General features: G+C 41.7%; 1 protein-coding gene across 2 annotated transcripts in view; it reads left to right on the top strand.

Moving 5' to 3' along the window:
- The first annotated feature begins 15,938 nt into the window (after positions 1-15,938).
- The window catches only part of scrt (scratch), a 29,708-nt gene continuing 21,038 nt past the window's right edge, over positions 15,939-24,608 (top strand). The window contains exons 1-3 of one of the 2 annotated variants that reach the window (XM_085480815.1): positions 15,939-17,420; positions 19,929-19,985; positions 23,468-24,239. In XM_085480815.1, the coding sequence (XP_085336941.1) occupies positions 17,075-17,420; positions 19,929-19,985; positions 23,468-24,239 (1,175 nt within the window). In that variant the 5' untranslated portion in view covers positions 15,939-17,074. The remainder of the gene's footprint in view (positions 17,421-19,928; positions 19,986-23,467; positions 24,240-24,608) is intronic. The other variant, XM_029315003.2, reaches the window with a different exon arrangement.

Here is a 24,608-nt window from a genome sequence, read left to right as displayed (position 1 = left end):
TCTCTCTCCCTTGGTTACCCCACGTTTCCTCCGGCAGTGCATGCGTCGCCGGAAACGGTCGTGCGCCGAGGGTTTCCGTCGCTCCAGGGGAATCAAACTTCACAATCGAGTTTCACTCGCCCGGTTTCTGCTCCAGGTGATATCTCGTCGTCTCGCCGATTCCCGATGACGTCGCTGCCCTGGGACGCGCGTGCTTGCACGCGAACGTTGACATCCTGACGACGAAGGAGGCCCGTTTCTCCTCGTATTGACTTTCGAGGAAAAATGCGACGCGATTAAAAGGCGAATCTTCGTTTATTCCGTTGATCAAAGTCTCGAGAGAGCTCTTCTCGGCCAATTGGTTCCGGGTTGGCTCTGCGTTGCTCCCTTTACGTAGGTTCGATAAACGGACTTTGAGTTTCCCATTCGATATACGCGAATAGGAGTTGGTCCTCTGAATTACTCAGCGCGCGTCGTTTCCCGAGGATGAAGAAAGAGTCTCTTCCAGCTCCCTCGACGCGTCTTCTTACGTCAAAAAGATACGATCCAATATATAGATTCCGAGTGAGAAGAAACACTTGTATTAAACTGATCCAAAGTTGCTCGTCGTTTCCCTTCGATCCTCTCTGGCCCGCGTCCGCCGTTTCCGGAGGTCCTCCAGGATCTCGCTCCTTTCTTTTTTCCAAAACTCGTCTCCTCACCTTCGACTCCGGAGATGGGCGGGTGTGCCTTCGCAGGGACGAGCAACAAGTTGGACAACAGGTCCGCGATGTTGTGTATCCGTGTGCGCCGGTGTGTGCGAGCGCTGCCGCCGCCGCCTTACGTGTGTGGTCGATAGCTCCCTCTAAAGCCCTCTTCTCACCGCGACCCCGGAAATCCACCCCTACACACACACACACACACACACACACACACGCGCACACACACGCGCGCGCGCGCAGGACTCGGTTGTTACCGAAGTTGCCGGTTGTGTTGCGCGCTATGTTGTAGGCTTTCCCGCAGGTTCCGTGGCCCAACCCTGCTCGGTGGTCGCCAACCCTCTGACGTCGACGACGCGATCCACGCGAACTGCCGGTGGGTCTCGGATATACACGACGGACGGATATACACGAGGCGTAACCACGACAACGAGCACCGCGACGGCGACGGTGACGTGGAACGAGAGCGAACGACGACGACGACGACGACGACGACGGCGGCGGCGACGAGGACGATGATAACGACGAGGACGAGAGGGACGACGACGACGTGCACCGACCGAGCTTCGCGAAGATCGAAGACGAAGATGTACCACCTGTAGGCGCAGAAGCAACAATTGTCCGCCGTGTATCGCGGTGGAGGGTAGCCCGACTACATGGCTCGTACCGGGTGTGGCTGGGGTGCAACTGCCAATGCAGCGTCGCCGACGAGCGTCGCCCCGCGTCCCGGGCGCCTGCGTCCTCGCCGCCGCTCTCTCGTGTGTGCAGCGCTTCCACCACCCCCTCCTCTTCCACCCTCTTCTCGAGGGAGGCTTCCCCTCCCGTTACTCTCTCTCTCTCTCTCTCGCGCGCTCTTCGTTCTCATATATACAGCGCTACCCCATCTCTTCCCTTCTCTCGTCCTCGATCGCGAGGGGAGAGAAAGACCGAGGGTGGATCGGTGGGGAAACCCCCTCGCGGATCCGGCTCTCGTCCATCGATTTTGTACGAGTTCGGGGCCAGACCAACACCTGTTACCGCCGGTGGGTGGTCGAGAGGGATGGAAGGTGGACGAGAGTGGGATGGAACGAGATGGAGAGCAGCGAGGGCGAGAGAAGCGAATCTCCCTTCCGCGGTTGAGAGAGAGAGAGAGAGAGAGAGCGACGCCAATCGATAGCGTCGACCTCGGTATCCTGCCGGCGCGGCGGAGTTCGCGATAGCGCGCTACCCTCTTTCTATCTCTTTCCTTTTCACCCTCGGGTTCCTCCGTCTCTGCCTCGCTTTGACGGCGTCTTCTTCCTCGGCCGGTTGGATCGCGCGATTCGCGTCTTCTCCTCTATTTCGCTCTTCTTGTTGTGTGTATATATATAGATTGAATTTATTTATCGCGTACGCGGCGGCGCCACGTCTATTCTCTTTCCGCGGGGAACTCCCGGAATTAGCGCTAACAAGCTGGTCCGGAATGTAACTCCGGGGATGGAATTAGCTCGGATTATTTTCTTAGAAGTTGTCGATGGTACGTCGCTCGAACTTTCTCAGGGGAGCGTCGAACGTTGAGCTTGGAACGTAAAACGGAATTGACTACACGTGCGCTCCATATAAAAGCTAACAAATATCGATTCCTCTGGTTTTGTCTCTTTCTCTCACCCGCCCCTCGCTCGCCGTTTTATCACTTGGGTTTTACTGCTTACGATTACTTACGCTGGATATAGCGCGATGTTATTTGGAATTGAGATGACGAAATGCAACTGGGACTTGTAACTACGATTTTGATTAAAATTATACGTAATTTCTCCCACGTCGCGTTAAATCGATATTTGGTGTGCGTAGAAGATTAAGTACTTGGGTTATCTTTAATATCCTTAATCGATGAATTTTTCTTTCCTCTTTTTTTTATTATATTTTTAATCAGAATTTCCTACCCCAGAGGCTATTTGACGAGCGATATTTCAGGCTTCTCGTTTTCTTTTTCGCACATGCGTGACGTTTAAGAGTATACTAATAAATTCGCGACGTGCTTGCATGAAATTTACAGAGACGTTGCTAATCACCTCGGGTTTGCGACCTCGCGAAATTGAATAATTAGACGTAATCGCGAATAATTAATGGACAGAGATCCTTGACGAGTAACCTAGATATCGAATAGTATTTTTTATTCCAGCTAATAATCATTTTAAAACGTCATTCCAAAACATTTCGCGCCAATCTTCATTCGGTAAGCAATAAGATTATTCCATCATCAGCGTTCGAATGATCAGTTCGTAAATATGTTTTGACGTAAATTGTTATCGATTTGAAGCTTCGTTCTTCTTTTTCATTTTGCTATTCGAATAAAGCGTTATTTCCTCGCGTGCGCGTAGATATACGGATAATTTATCTTCCCTATATTTATCTCGGTTCATCTCACACATTAACACACATATACGCTTCTCCCGATCAAAAGTCATGTCGAACACGAGCTGTGTAATCCCGCAGTAGCTGCAGTTGCACCAGGTCGGTGGGTGCCAACAGCGCTACTCGCTAAGGGTGGTTACGGCGGTTCACCCTATATATACACCCCCTTCTTCCCCCCCTGGTTCGTGCTAGCTCTCTCGGAGTGTCTAACGGCGTCGTCATGGTATAACTAACATTTAACGTAATGACCATTTAGTCAACGAGTGCCACTTGACAGCTAGCGAGCAGTTGAGCCGGAGAAAGAGTAGGGAATAAATGAGAAAGAGAGAGAGAGAGAGAGAGACTGAACCACCACACCGGTTATCCACCCCCGCCGCCATCATATAACGACACGTCGCGAGTCAGAGGTTGCCGAGCAACGGATGATGGTCGGCGAAGCGATGTGCTCGAGTCGAATGGAGAGCGAGAGAAACGAATAATAACGAAACGGCCGGCCATTCCCGAATTTAGCCGCAGGCCCGTAAAGCGCGGGAGCCGCCGCTCGATCGGGAATGTTTTTCTATTTTTTTTTTTTTTTCTTCGCGGAAAATCGTCGCGTCGGAATTTTTAATTTTCCGCAAATTTCTCTCCCAAGAGACCGGCAACGTACGCGCGGTCGGAAATTTAATTTTCGTTACGTCAAGAGGGAATGTTTTTTAATACGGGTATATATACACAGACATTTTTGTATTTCAAGATAAAATAAAAATATATCGCGCTCGTTCCTTATTTCGTACGATGTATATATATATATATATATATTTATTCTGTCCCGCAATTTAATAAATGTGCGTACATAAAAATAATATATCGATTCGCGTGTAATAAGGGATGAAGGATCTGGGGCGCCGCCTCGTTTAAAGTCGGTCCTGCGAAACGCACAAACATGCGAAATAAGCCTCGGACGCGCTCGGGAGGATCGCGAGGAACAATAACGTACGATACATTCCAATTTCGCTCGAGTGGTCGCCATTTTGTTAAAGGGGAGTTCCATTAAGCGAGGGGTGATTTTTCGGGCCGTCGTTCCGCTGAAACGACGCGTACATAAATATATATATTACGTCTTTCGCGCGCGCGCGATCTCGTACAGGGTGTTTCATTCTCATCTGTATGAGTGTTATCTCTGGAAACAGCACGAGGCGTAAAAGGATAAAAGTCGAATATGTCACGTAGCACGTGGCTGATATGGATTTCGTCTCTCCGCGAGGCCATGTTGCTTTTCTCTTCGGGATCTCCTTCGGTCGTTCCACGGGCGTTGAAATAAAATAAAAAAAAAAAAAAAAAAAAAGGGGGGAGAGAAAAAAAATATTGAGTCCGATTAATCGTTTTATGTCTATTTGACATCGAATTTGCCCTTATTTGCTATACGAAACTTTAGCAAAAGTTTTTAGAAGAGAGAGATAGAGATTAAAAACGGCTCTTCAGTGAATCCTCGCAGCAGTAATGATCCATTTATCCTGTATAATGTAATTATTAACTTGGCCCATTATACCTCGACGTACTCAAATGAGTTTGAAGTGAGCTCTGGATATATCAATCTAAATTACGTCGGATGTTATTATAACTGCGTTTAATATAATTTCTTTTATTTTCTAACCAAAAATGGGGATAAATGCAACGTAAGTGAAGTATATGGATGTTAACGTTAAGGTTAATAGGAAGGGCAATTAACGAAACGAATAATAGATGACTTTAATAACACGATGTTCCCGAGACTTACAATTCCATTCTTTCTCTGACGTCTCTCGGTCCTTTTTTTTTGTACTCGTCGCTTTTTCTCCGAGACGTCTTCCTCGTAAGTAGCGCCATATCACAGAGATGATTTACCCCGGAACTGTAAATTACGTTAGATAATGGCTCACCGTAGTGGAAACTTGGGACTTTAAAGTTGAGCCGTAAAATTTGAAACTTCGTTTAAAATACGATAATACGATGATTACCGGCCGGCGAATCGAGAATAGCGGCTGCTTTAAATTAATCTTTTTCTCTTTAATGTGTCTTCATTTTCTTTGCGTATCTTTTTTTATTCTCGTATTTATTGCGGTTTGATACATTCAAAAGAAAAATCTATTCACGAATAGATATAGAAATATATATATATATATATATATATATATATATATATATATATATATGTCATATACATGTAAAACAAGAGAGAAATTTTTCCCTCTGCATTTTTTTGTAATCCCCGGAAAATATTAAATAACAATATTAAATTACTTTCGTGTTGTACAGAAGCTAATATTTAATATCGCTCTCATTGTTATTACAAAAATTTACGAGAAAAAGATATATGGCATTTGTATCATTTTGGACTGGCAAAAAATAACAAACTTTGTAAGAAATAACTTTGTAATGCTGAATGTAATTATTTGTTCGCCCCTTTTTTCTACGCCAAATGAGAAAAGATATGAAAGTATCCTCGTTTTACCATCCTATAAAATTCGCTTATGATTATGCAGACCATTCGCGAATTATAGTGGTAAGTCGCTGGAGATATTACGGTAAATTAACGGCATTAGGAATGAAATTTTCGTTCGAGTTAATAACTTTGCCGTTCCTAAAATATTCATATCGAGATTGGCAAAAATTAGCATCTCGTTAGAAAACGTATAACTAAATTGCTCGAATAACAAGTATACGTATCTTTTCTTCGCGGAATCATTCTGAGCACAATGAACCACGTTTCAAAGTATACAAGATCAATAGCTCACAAATCCATGTAAGACAAGGGTCTTTAAAGGTCCTTGATATCTACGTCAGCTATCACGGATCATGACGTCAGAGATATGGAAATACACACGCGAACAATTCTTCTAGGAGATTCTTCTATATACTCACACAAATGTTCAAACACACATACATCTATAAATTCTCTTTTACATTTCTCATACCTTCATACGAACCATACTTAAAAAATGATATAAATATAATTGTGGATCACGATAAATTTAAATAATCGATAGGATCAATCTGAAATATACGAATCGGAATTAGAGAGCCATTCAATGCACGAACGAAATAAAGCCGAGATAATTTATGCAAGATCTCTATTTGACGAATTTTCTGTTCAAAATAAATCTAACAAATTATTGACTCGTGTTTTTTACATTCTCGGGTCTTCCAATTAATATCCCTCTTGTTCATACGCGAAAAATTTAATTCGCGTCACGTTTCTTGCGCGATACTACACGGACAATTTATATTCCAGAGAAAAAAAAATCATCGCGATAATATACAATTCACATACATAACTCAATACGACAAACTTCAGCATTTCACATGTCTCCCTGCTCGTTCTTTGAAATTCGTCCGATCGCTTATCTCTTCGCCATCGTATGACATTTTTCTCCGTTATCGCTATATTTCATGGTCCGGCCCTCTTCTCCTTACGCATAAATTTATATCATCCGACACAAAGACCTGACCTCCTTCGAGGGTACAAAATGCGCGGGGAGTCGCATTATCGTCGGAGTCTGAGGACGAGAGAGGGGGATGATTCACCCTGGAATTGCGGAAGGGTGCTCGAAAGAGAAATAGTCGAAGCGACGTTGCCAGAAATGCAGAATTCTTATATAAAACTTGCACAATTTTCGGCGGATCTCCATTACTTCATCTCATTTTAACATAAATTGTTATGCGACATAATTAATATATTTTTTCATACTCGAACAATAACAAGTTGAAATTTTAAATAAAAATTTTAAATTTAGAATTTTAAATTTTTATCATCCTTGTATTGCAATTTTAAATGTACTATTGAAATGTAACATTTTTAAGTGATTTTTGTAATTTTTCAGTAGATAGAGAATTCGCACTGATAACAAAAACGGCGTCTCCGGCGCAGCTATCGTATTAAGTCTGTTTTGTTACGAGGATGTGATCTGCGTTAGTTCTCGACAGTCCGAATTACGAGCGTAACATATGTACAAAGTTGACTTTAAAAACATCAGGAGACGAAATAAGAGGCCGATGGGATCGCGCGATTCCTGTTTCCCGTTCGTTCCAAGTTCGTAAATCGTAAATCCGTCGAGTGTATATCGCGCGATAAAGTGCTGTAGATACATCTCCTGCGCTTGCATTGTTTTAGAATGCTTATAACAGTTGGCAGTGCGCTCATACACGCGGAAGAATGGGATACATGCACGGGGTGGCGTAAGCACATCGCGATAAACTCGCTCTTTCAACTCCCGCAAGACTCTGATGAACCTCCGACAAATATCTGGAATTAGCATATTAGAAGACACTGGCGGATAATAACACGAATAATATTCTCTATATATGTAAATATTTAGATAATTAATTTATCGTTTATTCTAAAAGATTTTTGAAGACTTTGTGGATTTCGATGTGATTATGCTCATAACTCTCATAATTCTCAAAATCCTCAAAATTCTTGACACCCTCAAAATTTATTTATTTTTTTCTTAAATTTTTAAAATCCTCAAAAGATTATGAGGATTATTCTCATAACCCTCATAATCCTCAAAACCCTCAAAATTCTTGACAGCCTCAAAATTTATTTATTTTTTTCTTAAATTTTTAAAATCCTCAAAAGATTATGAGAATTATTCTCATAACCCTCATAATCCTCAAAACCCTCATAATTCTTGACACCCTCAAAATTTATTTATTTCTTTCTTAAATTTTTAAAATCCTCAAAAGATTATGAGGATTATTCTCATAACCCTCATAATCCTCAAAACCCTCATAATTCTTGACACCCTCAAAATTTATTTCTTTCTTAAATTCTTAAAATCCTCAAAAACGTCATAATTACAATACATTAATTTTAATTTGATCAAATTGGATAATAATTTTATAAAACTGAACCATTGTGTTGTTCTAGTTTACAAGTTACATAGAAAAATGTAATAAATTAAAAAAAAATATTAAATTTAATTTCCGCGTCACTAAAAAAAAAATCGGTCTTTGGTTTTATTTAATCTTTCAGAACTAGAATATCGATTCGATGTGAATGATGTTTAAAATAAATGATCAATTTTGTAATAAATATTCATCGTGTCGAAACTAATAATATCTTTGCGATGTAATTTAATTCATGCAATAATTCACCTATATATTTTCTCCTCTACTATCGGTTTCTTCGTCGCTCTCTCTCTCTCTCTCTCTTATAACGAAGGGAAGCTCTATACTACTATAGCTCTCTCATACAAAAGTTCACGTATCCAGGATATTCCCCCCTCGTTATCCTTGATTTTGACGATGCGAGAAGAAGCCATTAATGTATGCCGATCAATAATTCCAGACATTATCACGGTGTATCGACCCTAGCAATGGACGTTACTCACCGTTTTCGCGCATATGAATACGATCCTCGAGAAGACTTGTTCTCGGAATAACGACAAGTTGATATTTCAAACAGTCGCACTTTTCACGATGCGAAAGAGCCGGCGCGTTCCACTTTTATAGATAAGTAGATTACGAGATGACGCAATGCAGTGGCAAACTCAGTAAGATAAATAATGCATAATGAAGCAAAAAGGAAAGAGAAACGAAAGGTTTGTTCGTTCAAGATTTTCCGGAGGAAAGAGACGTCATATTTAATGTAATACTCTGGAGAGGAAATATTGTCTTTCGAAGATCCCTAGCTTCGGAGCATTTTCATTCGCTTATCATTCAAAAATTATTGCCATTTTGCTTTGCTTGAGAAAAAGATCATTTGTTGACAAAATAATTTTCTCTCTCTCTCTCTTCTCTTCTATTTTAGTATTTTAGTATGTATAGTATTATATGTAGTAAATTATTTTTGCAATAACAATTTACGTCATTTCAATAAACTTGTTCATACAAAGTTAATCGCGCATGTTATAACACATTAATGAATAATGTGGTCAATTGGGAGACCTAATAATACACAAAATTAACATCACTATATATATATACATATATCGCGCAATGCGAAAGATAAATTATTTCACGTAATTAATCAAATTACCCGTGTAATCTTCGTAATACCGCAAGTAGTGCGTTTTTGTCGATTAATTCCATCACTTAATTGCTACATTGTCGTAATCCAAGATCGCGACAAACACTTAAGACACTTAAGTATCTCGTCGAAGTCGCGGCCTCGAACTGTCAAAGGGTCAATTATTGGCGGGAGAATTTTCGGAGCGTTTATTGTTTTTCATCCGTGCCGAGAGTGAAAAGCGACGGAGAGAGAAGAGCGTGGAATAAAGTAAATCGTCGAGCTATAAGCGCGGTTGCATAAAGCATCGGGGCTTTTTCATCCTTTCCCACCCTGCATCTCGGGGATGGACGTCAAAGTGTTTCGCGATTGAAATCACGCGAACCGTGCAAGGGCGCCTCTGTTACACAACGCGAGCATACGAGCATACGACCGATCGATCTTTCCGCATAGTTATATCTGAAGTTTGGTTTACCCAGCAGCCGAAACCTTGAACGCTCCAAGGCTTCTCCCTCGAAAGTTTAGCCGATAAATGATTCGATTAAATAATCGCGGAGCGTCATTAATAATTGCGCGACATTATCACATCAGCGATATTTTCGTATTTCGCTATTACTAGAGAATCAATTTTACTCTTTTCGATTTAACAAAAAAAATTATTTCGAACGTATCCGTAAAGATTATATAATTAATACCAATTAATTATAATTTTTTTAATAATAATAATATATGAATTTTAAATCGGCCCAAGCGCGAAAAATTAATTCTTCGGAACTGTATCTCTTGCTTTGAGATTACTAAGTTCCATATATAAATTAATCTCGAAGTTATACATATGGAGTTCCGAAGAATTAATTTTTCGCGCTTGGGCTCTATTGGCCGATTTAAAATTCATATATTATTATTATTATTATTAATATTGAGAGCCGACATATATTTCTTATCTGATATAATTTTGTTCTTTCGCCATTCTCAATTCGCCATCTACAAACGACCCGTCGTGCATAAGAATGCGATCGCAACTGCAGGAAAGTTTGCTGCAAAGCGCACTCTCCGGAATAAAATACGCTTGGCGACTCGCGAGCCAAAACTCAAAGTCCTCTCTCTTTTCTCCCCCCATTCTTGCATTCAAACATGGGAGCGCAATCCAACACGGTCGTGAAGCCAGCAAAATCCGGACAACGAAATCAACTACCTGTGGATGCCGAGTTAAGCGACTTATACAGCGGCAACGGTGACGACAATCGGCTGCACACAATCGGGTTTCGCTTCTGGCTTGATTCGCGTAGAATCGCGTTGATTTGCGCCTCAATATATCGGAGAAATTCGAGCAGGCGTGTATAATATTAGCAATTACCCTCCTTTCTTTAGAAGCACTATATTTACGGACATTATATCAACTTCGGATTCAATTTATTATAATATAATTATAACGATATTGCATCGCACATTTCAATCGGATTGATTTATAAATAAGTTCCGCTGTAGGTAATTACTGAATTTCCGAGAATCGTTTTTTAATTAAAACGAAGCAATCACGATGATAGATATACATATTTGTATAGCAGCTACAGCAAATTAATAAATTAATTATATCGTCTAAATGAGAGCAAGTTGTAGTTTAATTACGGAGAATACAAATAAAAGTTCACTAGAAATCATTTCAAATATAAAAGTTCAATATAATCGAGTAAAACAAAACCTATATTTGAATCAACCCCCAAAACGGCCTAAAATATCCATATATAATAGACACATATTTGCGAAAGAGATGGGAATAAAAATCAATGTCGCGCATAAAAAACAGGCGAAATTTCGATACGACGCGCTCTTCGTATCAATAACTTGGAAAGATAACTGGGAATTGGAAAGGGGGCCCGTCGACGACGGAGAGAACGAAAACACGCCGCCGAACCTTCCAACCCGACGTGGAGAAATTTCCGACGAACGTCGCGCCGCGCCGGTTCGAAATCAAAATATTTGCGTAGCCCCGATTGAGGTGCACGCACACTCCCACGCTCACACACACACACACACACACATGCGCGCGTGGGAGCAGGGAAATATCTCGTTAGCGGGCGCTCTCTTTATAACACCCGGGGCGATTCGGCCTTCCACATCGACGACCTTTCAGGTATCTCGGGAGAGATTGCGGGACACGAGAGCGAATGACGTGTCGTGCGGATTCGTATCTCCTACGCGGGTGGGCTGATTTCGCGCAATCTTGTTCCCGACAGTGGGCCGAATAGGGATCTAATTTGGATCTGACAAGCCTCGTACATTATTCTTGCTCGTTAACTAATAATGAAGCACACGAAGAAAGAGGTGGAGAAGAAAAGAGAGTTTCGTCTTTATTTTTTCACGTAAATGTAATTTTCTCTTCAGATTCGTATGTATCCTGGGGAGCGTCGATGACGTCTGCCCAAAGCTGGCTTTTTTCACTGTTTCAGATTGACCTATTCTCCTGATTTACAAAGCGCGTAAGAAATATTGTTAAATAATAAATAGTTATTAAATGTGCTTTTACCTGATCAAAAATATACTATTCAATAATTATTAATATAATTATTAAATAAAATATAATTAAATGATTGAGCGTTTGAAATTGTTTATTATTTAAAAATCGCACGGCTCGAAATTACATATACTTATTATCTAAACTACGAGGCGTGTCACTGTTTCAGATTGACCTATTCTCCTGATTTACAAAGCGCGTAAGAAATATTGTTAAATAATAAACAGTTATTAAATATGTTTTTTCCTGATCAAAAATATACTATTCAATAATTATTAATATAATTATTAAATAAAATATAATTAAATGATTGAACGTTTGAAATTGTTTATTATTTAAAAATCGCACGGCTCGAAATTACATATACTTATTATCTAAACTACGAGGCGTGTCACTGTTTCAGATTGACCTATTCTCCTGATTTACAAAGCGCGTAAGAAATATTGTTAAATAATAAACAGTTATTAAATGTGCTTTTACCTGATCAAAAATATACTATTCAATAATTATTAATATAATTATTAAATAAAATACAATTAAATGATTGAACGTTTGAAATTGTTTATTATTTAAAAATCGCACGGCTCGAAATTACATATACTTATTATCTAAACTACGAGGCGTGTCACATGCATAATTAAACGGAGAATTATTCTTCGATAAAATGGTTCGTCGACTAATATTCGAGAATAAATATTATACGGGCAATCATCATTTTAACGCGTTTCGCTGTAAGAAGGAGACTCGGGACAAATACCCTACGTGACCCAGAGCGAGTTCTACGTCCGTAGAAATAATTCAGAAGCACCGTCGGCGTGGCCCCGATGTTTCACGATAAGCCAAACTAATTAATAACGATTTCGCGTAACCGGTGTGTTGTCGCGATGAGGTGAGAGACGCGATTGTAGAGGCTTATCTGCCCTTTGTGGCCGCGCCGCGTTTCGGTATAATAGACTATCATTGACACCCTCCTACCCCCTCATTTCATCCCCCGTTCGCACGGAGCAAGATTTTAACGAAATAATAATAATAATAATAATAATCGCGCGATAAAACCGGACGAGAGACTGTCGCGCGGGATTAGGCGAAAGATAATGGGATTACGCGCGATAACTCCGCGAAGTGGAAATAATTTCTTTGTGTTAATGGAGAAGTTCACATCGCGACGCGCTTAAGTCTGCGTCACTTAAGATAAAGCCCGGAGCAAAGATTACCGTAGACTAAGTTCAAACTGCACGTTAAATCTCCGTCTAAACGACATAACGTCGATACATTGGAAGAAAAATCTGGTCGCATTAACCAAAATTCTATTCGAAATGGACGAAACAGAATTACTCGATCTACCATAATTCGAATCCTTTCAACGCAACAAGAATCTTGTTTGCGTGACAAATCAGTTCGTCCATTTTCGAACAGAATTTTTGTTAATGCGACACAATTTTTTTTTTCAGCGTACAATCGCATTTTACTTGAGATATGTAATATGTATAAATCTGGTGTGTATTTTGTAGAACAAACGCAACTTTTTGGATGTATGTGCACCTCGATCTGCCCTAATTAATTTAAAGTAATTTGATACTATTCCCCAAATATCTCGAGATCTCCCTTACCATTTTCGGACTTGAGGCGGGAAAATGAAGTTAAAGTAGTTCAAAAGCCCGGAGCACGAACGAGGATTCTAGGTCAGCCTGCGTAACATCATTCTATTTCTAAGAGAAATGTTCCAATTAGCAAATATTATCCGCGCGGCAGAAATTTCCAATTCTCTTTATCGAATTCAAATATCGAGGTTTCCTCGCGTTTAACTGTGTCGACACAGAACAACGCGGCAAAAGTATTTTATTTCCTCCCTTTCTCTCATATTTAAAGAAACTGAACAGCAAAAGCGCGCGACAAATTGAAAGGCATCTCAATGCGTTTGACACACGAATGTCGTATAAAGAGAAGAAACGCAGGGTCGAGAAAAAAAATGTCTCATGAAATAATTTCGCGACGAAATCTCTCTTTCAGACCTTAGATATCAACAACCATAACGAAATCAGATAAGAAATATATATCGGCTCTCAATATTACTAATAATAATAATAATATATGAATTTTAAATCGGCCAATATTTTTCTCGCCTATTTTTCTCCATATATAAATTCGAGATTAATTTATATACGGAACTTAGTAATCTCAAACCAAGAGATACAGTTCCGAAGAATTAATTTTTCGCGCTTGGGCTCTATTGGCCGATTTAAAATTCCTAAACCATAACAAACTTCACGAAGATAATCTCGAGGACGCGCGTAACGTAACAAACGGAGCCTCCCCGAATCTCGGAATCGTTGGAAACGCAGCGGGAGGCGAGCTCGCGGGGCTATCGAGATTCCGGCCTTGCACGCTCCACCCCTGGAGGAAAGAACCCGGAATTCCGTCGTCGTCGTCGTCGTCGTCGTCGCGCAGCGCCGAGCATCCGCGGCGCGCGCGTGTGTCAGGCGCATCAGGAATTTGGAAAGCGAGGGACGTCTCTCTCTCTATCTCGCCCTCGTGTCTCTCCACGTTGGCGTGGGTCAGTAGACAAGTGACGGCCGGGAGGGAGACCAGAGAGGCCGGCGGGATATTCGATATTCTGGGGAGGGATGGCGCTCCGGTGCCACCCTAACGTGGCACGTGGGGCGCTACCAGGTGTTGCCTAGACATCGGGTCGATGCCGAACGCAGGCGCATGTGCGACTCCGTCTCTCCCCATGTCACCCTCTTCAGTCGCCTCGCTATTTCTCTTTCTCTCGGTATACATACTGTTCTTCTCGTACCCAGTCTCGCTCTTTCCAACCTATCTACGCTCGTGCCGCGCGCAACCCACCCTCGAGTTTCTCCTCGTTTTTGCACGAGGGGAGATACACCCCACGACGTGTGCGCCACCCTTGCACCACCACTACCATCATAGTCGGCGACAACAAGTAGACGACGTATATATCGCATCGTCACTATGCAGCCAATCTTCCGTAGGAATTACTCCCTTCTTCTCTCTCTCTCTCTCTTTCTCTCTTGAAACAAGGGGAGGAAAAGAGTTCTTATATACGTTAGTCGTAACGTAAGCCAGGAACGAGGCTCGGGAACGCAGAACCCCGACCAGCTGCTGTTCCCCCTTCGATTTTTGCGGCAGCCCCGGGACGTGTTTGTGTGAGTCTGTATACACGCGACGCTGCGCCGGAAGCGGTACGGCGCGATAAACAGCGGCGGAGAGTTTGTGCGAAGTAGAGATTTACAGATAGCTTCGTGTGCGTTACGTAGCTGCGAGAGGTCGACGACCGGATCGAGAGTCTTTGCCGGTCGATCTCGTCTCGGTTGATTCCCTTGGGAAAGTTCGACGACGCACGTGTCGCCGTTGACGTAAACGCACTTCCTTTTGTATACTCATTCTTATTGTCCACAATTAGAGCAAATTGCGGAAAATTGTGGAGAAAGTTGGAATATTGCCGATTCTCTGAGAAAATTTTGTAATTGTTGTAAGTTTGTGAATTTGAAGAATATTTTATTTGTATTAAATAATTTTATTGAGAAAATGAAAAAATATAGATATTACTTAGCGAGTGAATTAACTCGGAAAATATGATGATTAAAGTTGCAAGAATAATTCACCGCTTTTATAGCGAGCCTGGTGAATGCGAGGTATTACAGCGCAGCTTCCTTGCTTTACATTTTTCCAATCTGCTTTTTAAATCAGGCTAGGCGACCGAGTCTACGTAGCGAGTTTCAAATACGCGGTATAACATAAATTCAACTTTACGCAAAGCACCGGTGTGTACGTACTAGAATACAAACTCATCGTTTATAAAGGCAAAGCGAAATATGGTGACTTACAATACACCATTTACAATATATTGACATTGACGAAAAATTTATTACTAATAACCTTTAATTTTTTTCGTTTGCTAAACTGTAAATTGCGTGCAGATATATTTCATCCTATATTTTTGCATTCTCTTTTAATTATTAAATTGGTCAATCGCTCTTTCTTCCTAATTAAACGTTGCAATATGTTTAGCTCAAAATTCTGTTCGAGCAAACTGTACCTATATAACAACAAATCTATACAATAATTACTTAGTTTAGATAAATATTTGAATCGAAAAGATGGTTTAATTACATCGAACGGGCCATTTTTGTTATATAGATTTTTCTCTTCCATCCCGAAAAATGCCCTTCTCCGACGAAAGTACAGAGCGATTAACGGCTGCGATACTGCGCAAACAATTCTGCGCCCTACGCCATTGACATCGTCAACACATCGCTCGTGGCACGCGCGCGTGTCACGCATGCACAACCACAACGAGCGACCTGCAGGAATCGAGAACCGACATCAGCACTCTCGAGGGGTAGCTGTGCAACCCCTCGCACAGACAGACCATCACCATCACTATCAGCAGCAGCAGCAGCAGCAGCAGCAGCAGCAGCAGCAGTAGCAGCAGCAACAGCAGCGCCACCACCCTTCAATTCCATATCCGTAGGGGAGCCGCAACGGAGGGACGCCGGGGGTTGCTGCTGACTGGTCGAGTCCGCAGCGGGATAACGAGACCGACCCTATAAGCTAGACGGAGATGGCGAAGCTCGCGGAGAAGGGGTAAAGAGTCGGAGAGGACGGTAACGCGGAGCGGCAGCGCCACCGACTAAACAGTCGCACCCCGTCGTCGCCGTCGTATTCGAGGCCACCCCCTGTCACTGGCGAGAGCCGCGACAGGGAGCGACCGAAAGAGTAACGGACGGACGGACGGACGGACAAACGGGTCTTGAGTCAGTCAGTCAGTCAGTCAGTCAGTCAGTCAGTCGGTCCTCTCAGCAAAAGTCTCGAAGTGCGGAGGATAAGCCACCCCTAGACTCGCGCAAACACACATACCCATACGCATACTTGCACACAGAGACACGTGTATATATATATATATATATATATACACACAGGCGCGCGCGCGCGCGCGCAGAGACACACATACACGTATACACAAGTACACATTTACCGCAAATCGCGGAAGAAGAAACGGTCCAGGTAGGAGTTCTCCTTCATCCACCATCCACCATCGAGGGGACGAAGAAGAGAAGCGAATTAAAGCTCGCAAGAAGAAAGCAAACAACACGCAGGCCGCGCGTCGGTGGCTGGCTGGCTGGCATGGTGGCGGTGGTGGTGCATCCGTTTAAGGAGCCGCCCTCGCCGCGCCGATGACGAGGCTGCAGGTCCCAGAGCAGCGCGTACCACGTAGGACGAAGGCGAAGCCGGCCAGCGAGCGGCCACCCAAGTGGTTCCGAGGTGGTTCCGACGACGGGCCGGGCGACGGACGGGCGCGACGTAGACGTCGACGTCGCGATAACGTCGGCGACCACGGCGGGGCAGAGGCCAGCAGACGCGCCGTAGCCGTGGTTATCGGTTCTGGTGGCGCGGTTCTCGGTGTCGAGCGTGGTGTCGGTGTCGCCGGTGGTGTCCCGCGAGGGTGGTGCTCCGTATCATCGGAGCCGTCGTCATCATCCCCGGTAGCTGGTCGACGCGATCCGCGTCACCACTATGCCACGCTGTCTCATGGCGAAAAAGTGGAAGTGGAATCAGTGGCAGGCCCGCGTGGACGATCAGACGAGCGAGCAGAAGGACGCGACGCCACCCGGGGCCGCGAATCCCCATCAGGAGCAGCAGGCGCAACATCACCTGCTGCATCAGAGCACCGCGGACGCGATGGAGAAACGCTCGCACAGGCATGAGTCGATCGAGGACGAGGAGATCGACGTGGTCGGGGACGTCGATAATCATCAGGTAGACCATCAGCAGACCTGTTGGGGGCCGCACAGTCCCACGGCTGGGGCTACGGCCCCCAGTCCGCCGCCCCTCAACGCTTCCGGTGCTCTGTACTATCACGGTGAGTAGCTTTTCTTCTCTCTCTCTCTCTCTCTCTCTGCGAGGGGGATTCTCTCCTATTGCCCGCTTTTACGTGATGTAACGCGAGTGTAGGTTAGACGCGCCACGCCCTAGACCCAGGACCCTTTCCTTGTTGGGTTCGCGCAAAGGGCAGAATTTGTCCTTCTTTTCTTTCCTTTTTCGCTCTTTTTTTTTTCAAGGGCTTCTCGCTAACATCCGGTGCAGTCTGGCCATGCGTCGAGCACGCAGGGTGACACACCCGCCTATTACAGACGCTGGCGTGCGCTATAGACAGATATTGCGGTAGCTGCTTGAACGCGCCATATTATTGTTATTATTATACGACCGTCCCTCGGTAATGCGGAAAGATGGGTTTGTCAACGGGCGCGACGCGCAACAAGCATTTTCGCTTTTCTTCCTACGGAAAACCGATCGCGAAATCGTCCATGTGTTCGCACATGTATATACGTATGTACGTACATGGCGACACACCCGTTCTGTATATCGTCGATCACGTCGACGATCACGTTTGGCACCCTTAACGTTGAGTCATGATCCCGATATGTCATTGTAGGCTATTGTAGTCAAGAGCTATTTCGTCCATCGCATTTATTGAGCTCTCAATCAGACAGGGAGGAAGCTGACTGCGTTTTGACGTAGCTGGTTGTTGTGTAACCACCAGTTATCCAGAACGGTCGAATTGCTTTTGTGACGTAGATGAATACGCCTACGATATCGGATTATGTCAAGTGAATTGTTTGTTGAATATTCTCGCGCCCGAAACCTGGTTTCTATTTATATGTACTTTGTACATCATAACTTTCAAATTTCGTACGCGCAAATTATATAATTATACGAGCGAAGAAGAATTCTGAATTTAATTCGTTCTCTCTGTAAATTTTTTACAAATTATTTTTAACAAGGATTTTTGTAACAAAAATAAAAAAATAAAAGTAGTTCAAATATACGTTCGTTAATCTAAATTTTTTTGTTTGAAATCTATATTATGTTACACACATCTGTATTCATGTGTTATTACGCTTTCGAGTATAAAGTTTGTACACAAGAGACTTTACAGAATAAAATATCAAAATTCTTTTTCTCTGTTAATTAAAATGTCAACGTTCTTTAACAGTAAATATTATCAAAATTATTAGATATATTTATAAAATATTATTATATATTTATAAAATACGAGGTTCTTGCATGAAATTACGCTATAAAAAATAAACGTATTGAAATTTTGCATGTGATTAGAGCGCCGATGCTTTGATCGCTCAGAGGTATTCTTGAAAGCCAGAGAGAAATACAGAGTAACAACCTCTTTTCTATCTCATTTATGCTGCTTATAGGCACTAGATTGCGCACGTGTTCACACAATGGCGCAAATGACGTTATGTAACAAGTGTTCTCTTTATCACTATAACATGCGCCACGATCTGCCTATACAATCGTTATTCTGTCAATTAATTTTTATAACTAAAATTTAAAATTTGATTCTGCCGCAATATTCACCAAAGCCGAAATATATTTGTTTTTTCAATAAATATTTAAAGTTGGTTATCTTTATAGTTAACATAAAGCGACGATCGACATTGTATAATTTTATATTTATTTTTTTCAGTTTTTTAAATCTCTTAAAAGAATATTTTATAACCAAGCTCTAGATTCACGCAACAAAGAGTTATGTGCACGATTCATTGTCAACTATTATTTAGATTAACGTTTGGTATACATACACTTGCAAACAGTATACAAAGAATTATAAAAGAAGAATTATAAAAAGGAAAATCAAGTTGTACGCAAGTTTATCTATCATCACAGAGATTAAAATATCCAACAAGATTACAGTCACGTAAGAAAAATATAAGAATGTACGTTTACTAACAGGTTTCTTCGTCCTTGACTTTCTTGTTGTACGATAACGATTGGTTTTTACTCTTTCGATAAGGTAATATATAAGGCCTCGCCATTTCTGATCATTCATGAGATAAAATGTGAGGGCAGTCAATAATATTTTTTACAGCAAAAATGTCTCGGAAGAAAAATTACTACACATTAATTCTTAAAGAATTTATTATAAAAGCTACAATTTAATTTAAAAATAAAGACTTAAGTCATCCCAATTCTATCGATAGAATTTAATTAATAAAGTTTTATTCTGGTTGAAACTTTAACTTATATTTTTATGTTTTTGGTTTATTCAGACATCCAATACGATACATGTTTATGGTCAATATTTACTTTTGTAATGGAATAAAAAGAATAGAATAGAAAAATATGTAATGTTTTGTTATCTCCTCGAAACGCGACAAGCTTATCAAAAGCTACTTTTCTTTTTTTTTTACAACTTAAATAATTTAAAATAAGTTTTTAAAAATATTGGCAAATGAATATTAATAGCTTTTGGAAATAATTTGACGACATAAAAGTATAAATTTTTACCTAATTACAAATGATTTGATGGATCAAGTATAATTTATACTTGCTGTTTGTTTTGCGCTCACAGGGTCGATAAAGATCAGAGGCGATAAATCTACAGGAATGTGCGGAATGTTCATTCAAGGTATATAAATATGCTTTATGGGCTATATCTGTGATCTGTGATAGATAACGTAGATATAGAGAATCCACGTAGAATTCATAGATAATTCATGTCACTTTACACCGCTCTCTATATAATGATTCCATTATTTCCTAATTGTAAGACGTTAAATCAGATAGAGTCGGTAATTGCGTCACCAATCGATAAAAATGTAATTTAATCAGGATAAGACTATACTCTGTTCGCTGTGATAAAAAAGCATCTTTTTCTCACTTTTATTATTAATATACCAACAACATCACGAACATAGTAAATCTTCATTCATATAGTTCTTTATATGTACTCTTCATTAATCGAAAGGAACCATAACAAGTTTATTATTTAAATCAAATTACATCGCATCAATAAGTAAGTACAATGATACGATAATAATGAAATATAAGAACGAAACCCTACAACATTCTCTTTTTTCTTCGTTATGTCTTTTATAGAGACTATCTCTTTTACATATGTACTTATATATGAATTCTGCGATAAATTGCGTGGAACCAATGACTGTTTCAACAACGAAATAGGTAAATTAATTAACAGATGACACAAACACACGATCCATAAATTTGTACATTGAAAAAATGTGTTAATTTCACTAGATCTTCCAACGAAATATTATTGTGTACTAATTGCACAGATAAAAATATTTAAATTAAATATAACATAATAAATCTACCAAAACATATATTTGACTTAAATACCAATATATGTTCATGCAATTAAATAACGAGATGGTAATTTAGTTGAAAGATTCAGTCGAGTTAACAAACTTTTTTTTTTTCAGTGTACGATCTTTTCTCGAAAATCGAAAATCCGTTTCCTCGAGCGAGAAGAGACAAAACGAAGGAAGAAATTAGACGTAAACGTTAATCGCAACGGAGATTTTTATCGGTCTTTAAAAGAGCCTAGAATCAACGGACTCGTGGGAGCGTTCATTCGCTGTTATTGATTCCCCCCTATACAACCCTCTCGCAACCCCTCCATCCCTTCTCGTTCCGCAACTGCTGCGCTCCTATTGCCGTTGATGAAATGCACTTGCAGACACGGCCATTCTCCTTTACCTCTGCGTTGACTTCTCTTTATTTCAGCCAATAATAGATACGCGCCAGCCGATCGATCGCGCGCGAGCAGCACACTTTTTCTCATTTATATTGTAAATTCGCCTTACAATTTTCCGTCTTCCCCTAGGACCCTCTTGTCTATCTAGGGTAAAAGTTGCGTTGACGTGTAGGATGCTCGATAAGAAACGTGCGTTTGACACACGTGACGCGGGACCTTTTTAGCAATTTATTCTTGAAAATATATAGTTAGAACGAATCAGTTTTTCAATTATGACTGATTTCAAACGAAAGTATATTTTTGACAACTACGTTGCAATCTTGCTTTTTAGCAAAGTGTAAATAGATTTGAATTTAAAAAGGAAAACAGATTTAAATTTTTGGATGCGATATGACACGTTGAATTAAATTTTAAGAAAGAAAAGTATATTAATTTTCAATTAATAAAATATAAATGCTTCATCTAAATAATTGATTATTTTTGAAACTGCAGTAGATGAATAAAAAAAGAATTTTGAATAACAATATTTCTTTGAATAAAAGACATAATCAGAATAGAAAATGAACAAATCAAATATTCGTAGCTATAAATGTGTTTCCAACAATAATATTTTTCTATGAGAAAAATAATCAAATTTCCTGAGTTATTCACCTGTTCTCTTTTCGCGATAATGATTGATTCAATCTAAATTCTCAAATCGTTGAAATGAGAGATAGAAGCACTCGTTAATTAGTGTCTACATAATATAGTGTATTCGCTGCTTACGGCATAGACTTTCGCGTTACGTAACCAGCTGGACGGCACGCGTATCGATTTCACGGCGAAAGTCGTCCGTTGCGTGCTTTGTCTACATTGTCGAAAGCAATAAAAGAAACACAAACGGGATTTAGAAGGCATCAATAACTAATAACGAGGTAACGAATTCGAATTGTAAGCAGCAGCGACTTAAGGCCACGTGAATTTATCCAAAACTTGCTTTCGAGATTTGCAAATCTCTCAGAGTAATTTTTTTCCGTTACATTATTTACCAATTTTTGCTTTGCTGTTATTAAAAGTTACTGTTGTGATTCGATAGCTTATGCCAATTTTGATTAAATTTTAACACACATATCCGATCAAATCATTAAATCATTCCACTTAATTCGTAGTAATAAAATGACAATATGTACTTTGAATTAAAATGATTTCAAAATTCATTCAAACCAAAATCTCGCGTAGAAGGAACCATTGAAATATTATCCAATTTCTTAATGTTGCCGCTTCAATGAATCTGTTCATTACGTGAAAAAAAAAAAAAAAAAAAAAAAAAACCAACAACCTGGGAAAGCGAAATGGTCGAGCAAGCTGGTATTTTAATTGAAACAGAGTTTAATAATATATGTTCCTTGCACGCGTATACAACGGCGTGCTGGAAACTCGGAAGTGCGCTCACAGAAGAATACGCTGTTATATACGCGAGAGGCACTGTTTCGCGCACATTTCGCATGAATCTTCCGCATGGTCCCACACAGTCCTACACCCGAACCCAAGCAACAGCAGCGGCGCGAATTTCGCTCTTTACCCCTACCCACCAACCCCTTGTCGTGGAACCGCCCCTGCGCAACAGCGAGCGGCGCGCAACAGATACAACAGATCGCGTTATTATACACCCCCACGTTCACGTGCCACGTCGAGTCGAGTCGCGCCGCCACCTCCTGCTGCACACAACCGACTTTTTTTTCTCCGTCCCCCTTTTATATCCTTTAATGACCGTATACGGTGGAAACAGCTGGCGCGCAGGAAATGAAACGCCACGCAACTCGTTTGAGTGATTCACGAATTCAAATATTCATATCGCCCCGAGACGAATGAGATGTTGTACCGTGCGTGTTGCACCTTCGTTATACCCTTCCGTTGCATTGCGAGAAGAGGGGGTTCATTAGAGGAAATTCTCGAGCAATTATTTGCAAATTAAATAGCAGTTGTTATATTCGTTTTCACTATAGGAACTTTCCGATACACTGTCATGTCATATATGCTTGTCCGGTTTATGATCATAGGTACGAGGTAGATGTTATCGAAACTTTAGCCAAGTAACTCATCAATAAGTTGCGTAATAAGTAGATGAAACAATGTTTCAAGATAATTGACGAATTTAGTAAATTTAGTATAATCAGATATGTGTACAGAGAGCAGGGTAATAACGAAAATGGCTTAATTCATTTCACAAATATCGCAACGCGAGCAAACTAATAGAGCCCTTTTTCGTATATCTCGTACGAGCAGTAGAGTAATAATTTTCGGCTTAAAGCAAGTGGAAGATAAAACCCTTGAAGAGCACAGGCCTAATCAAATAAAGTCACGAGGGCCTATCTCATTGGATTAATCTACCATCTCGCTATACCCATTTCTAGGCTACACGCACGAGGCATGGATCAACCACGAGGAGCCCCCGAAGTACGCGACGTTGCGCTCAGCGGCGGAGCTGGCGCGTCCGATAGCTCCGTCGCCGCCACCTCCGGCAGCGCAGCAGGAGCTTCCGGTTCCGGTCCTGACCGGGGGACCGATCCTGCATCAGAACACGAGCCCGTCGTCGTCATCGTCATCATCGCCGTCATCGTCGTCTTCGTCCGTCGCGTCTCTGTGTCTGCCACCGCGCAAGAGTCTCTCGATGTCCTTCACCAGCACCGGCGCGGCGCTATCCTTACCGCCGAAGAAGAAGGACATCTACCGTCCTTACAGCCTGCAACCGATCTCCGAGATCCGCACGTCCGCCGAGGAGGACCTGTCCGCCGCCCAGGCGATTCTGGATCTCAGCGCGTCGCCCGCCGCGCCCACGCATTCCGTTTTCATTCACACTCTGTCGCCGCCGCCTCCGCCACCGCCGCCGCCGCCGCCGCCGCTGCCGCCGCCGCCCGCCGCCGCCGCCGCCGCCGTCGTCGTCGTCGCGCCGAACGCGACCGCGACCGCGCAGCAGCAGCAGCAGGCGCAGCAGCTACAGCAGCAGCAGCAACAACCGGCACCGACCGCGGGCACGCAGCAGCCTATACCGGTCTCCGTGCTCGTGCCGGTGCCCGCTTCGCAGACCAATCAGTTACGTCAACAGGAGCAGACGCCGCCGCAGCCGCAGTCGCCGGCAACCGCGGAGACCGCCGGCGGAAACTGCAACAACGTCGCCAGGGATAGGTGAGTGTGATTTTGCAAATTTTCTACCCGGGAATTTTCCCCTTAGATTTTACCCTGAAAATCATGGTAATCGTATAGGACACGATATATGGTGTTGAAAGAATTTTATAAGAATTTTCTTCATTAATGTTTACCGCAATAAAAAATATTAATATGTACATGGTAAAATTAATCGAACATATTTTATATATTGTGGCAGATATTAATATTTTTTATTGCGATAAATATATCAATCAGGGACCCATGTGGAAAATTGTTAAGGCAAAAATGTCGGGTCCTTTAAGAGCTTAAACGTGGAGTTCCTATTAGGGATTTCCACATTAGTGCCAGATTAGATCCTAGTAAAGTGATATCAGTTTTGAGCTAATT

This window comes from Nylanderia fulva, unplaced genomic scaffold (genome assembly GCF_048542155.1).
Source record: "Nylanderia fulva isolate GAGA-0341 unplaced genomic scaffold, ASM4854215v1 Scaffold16, whole genome shotgun sequence".
Taxonomy (NCBI): domain Eukaryota; kingdom Metazoa; phylum Arthropoda; class Insecta; order Hymenoptera; family Formicidae; genus Nylanderia; species Nylanderia fulva.
Note: the sequence above shows the minus strand (reverse complement) of the source record. Positions and strands in the feature narration are given on the sequence as shown.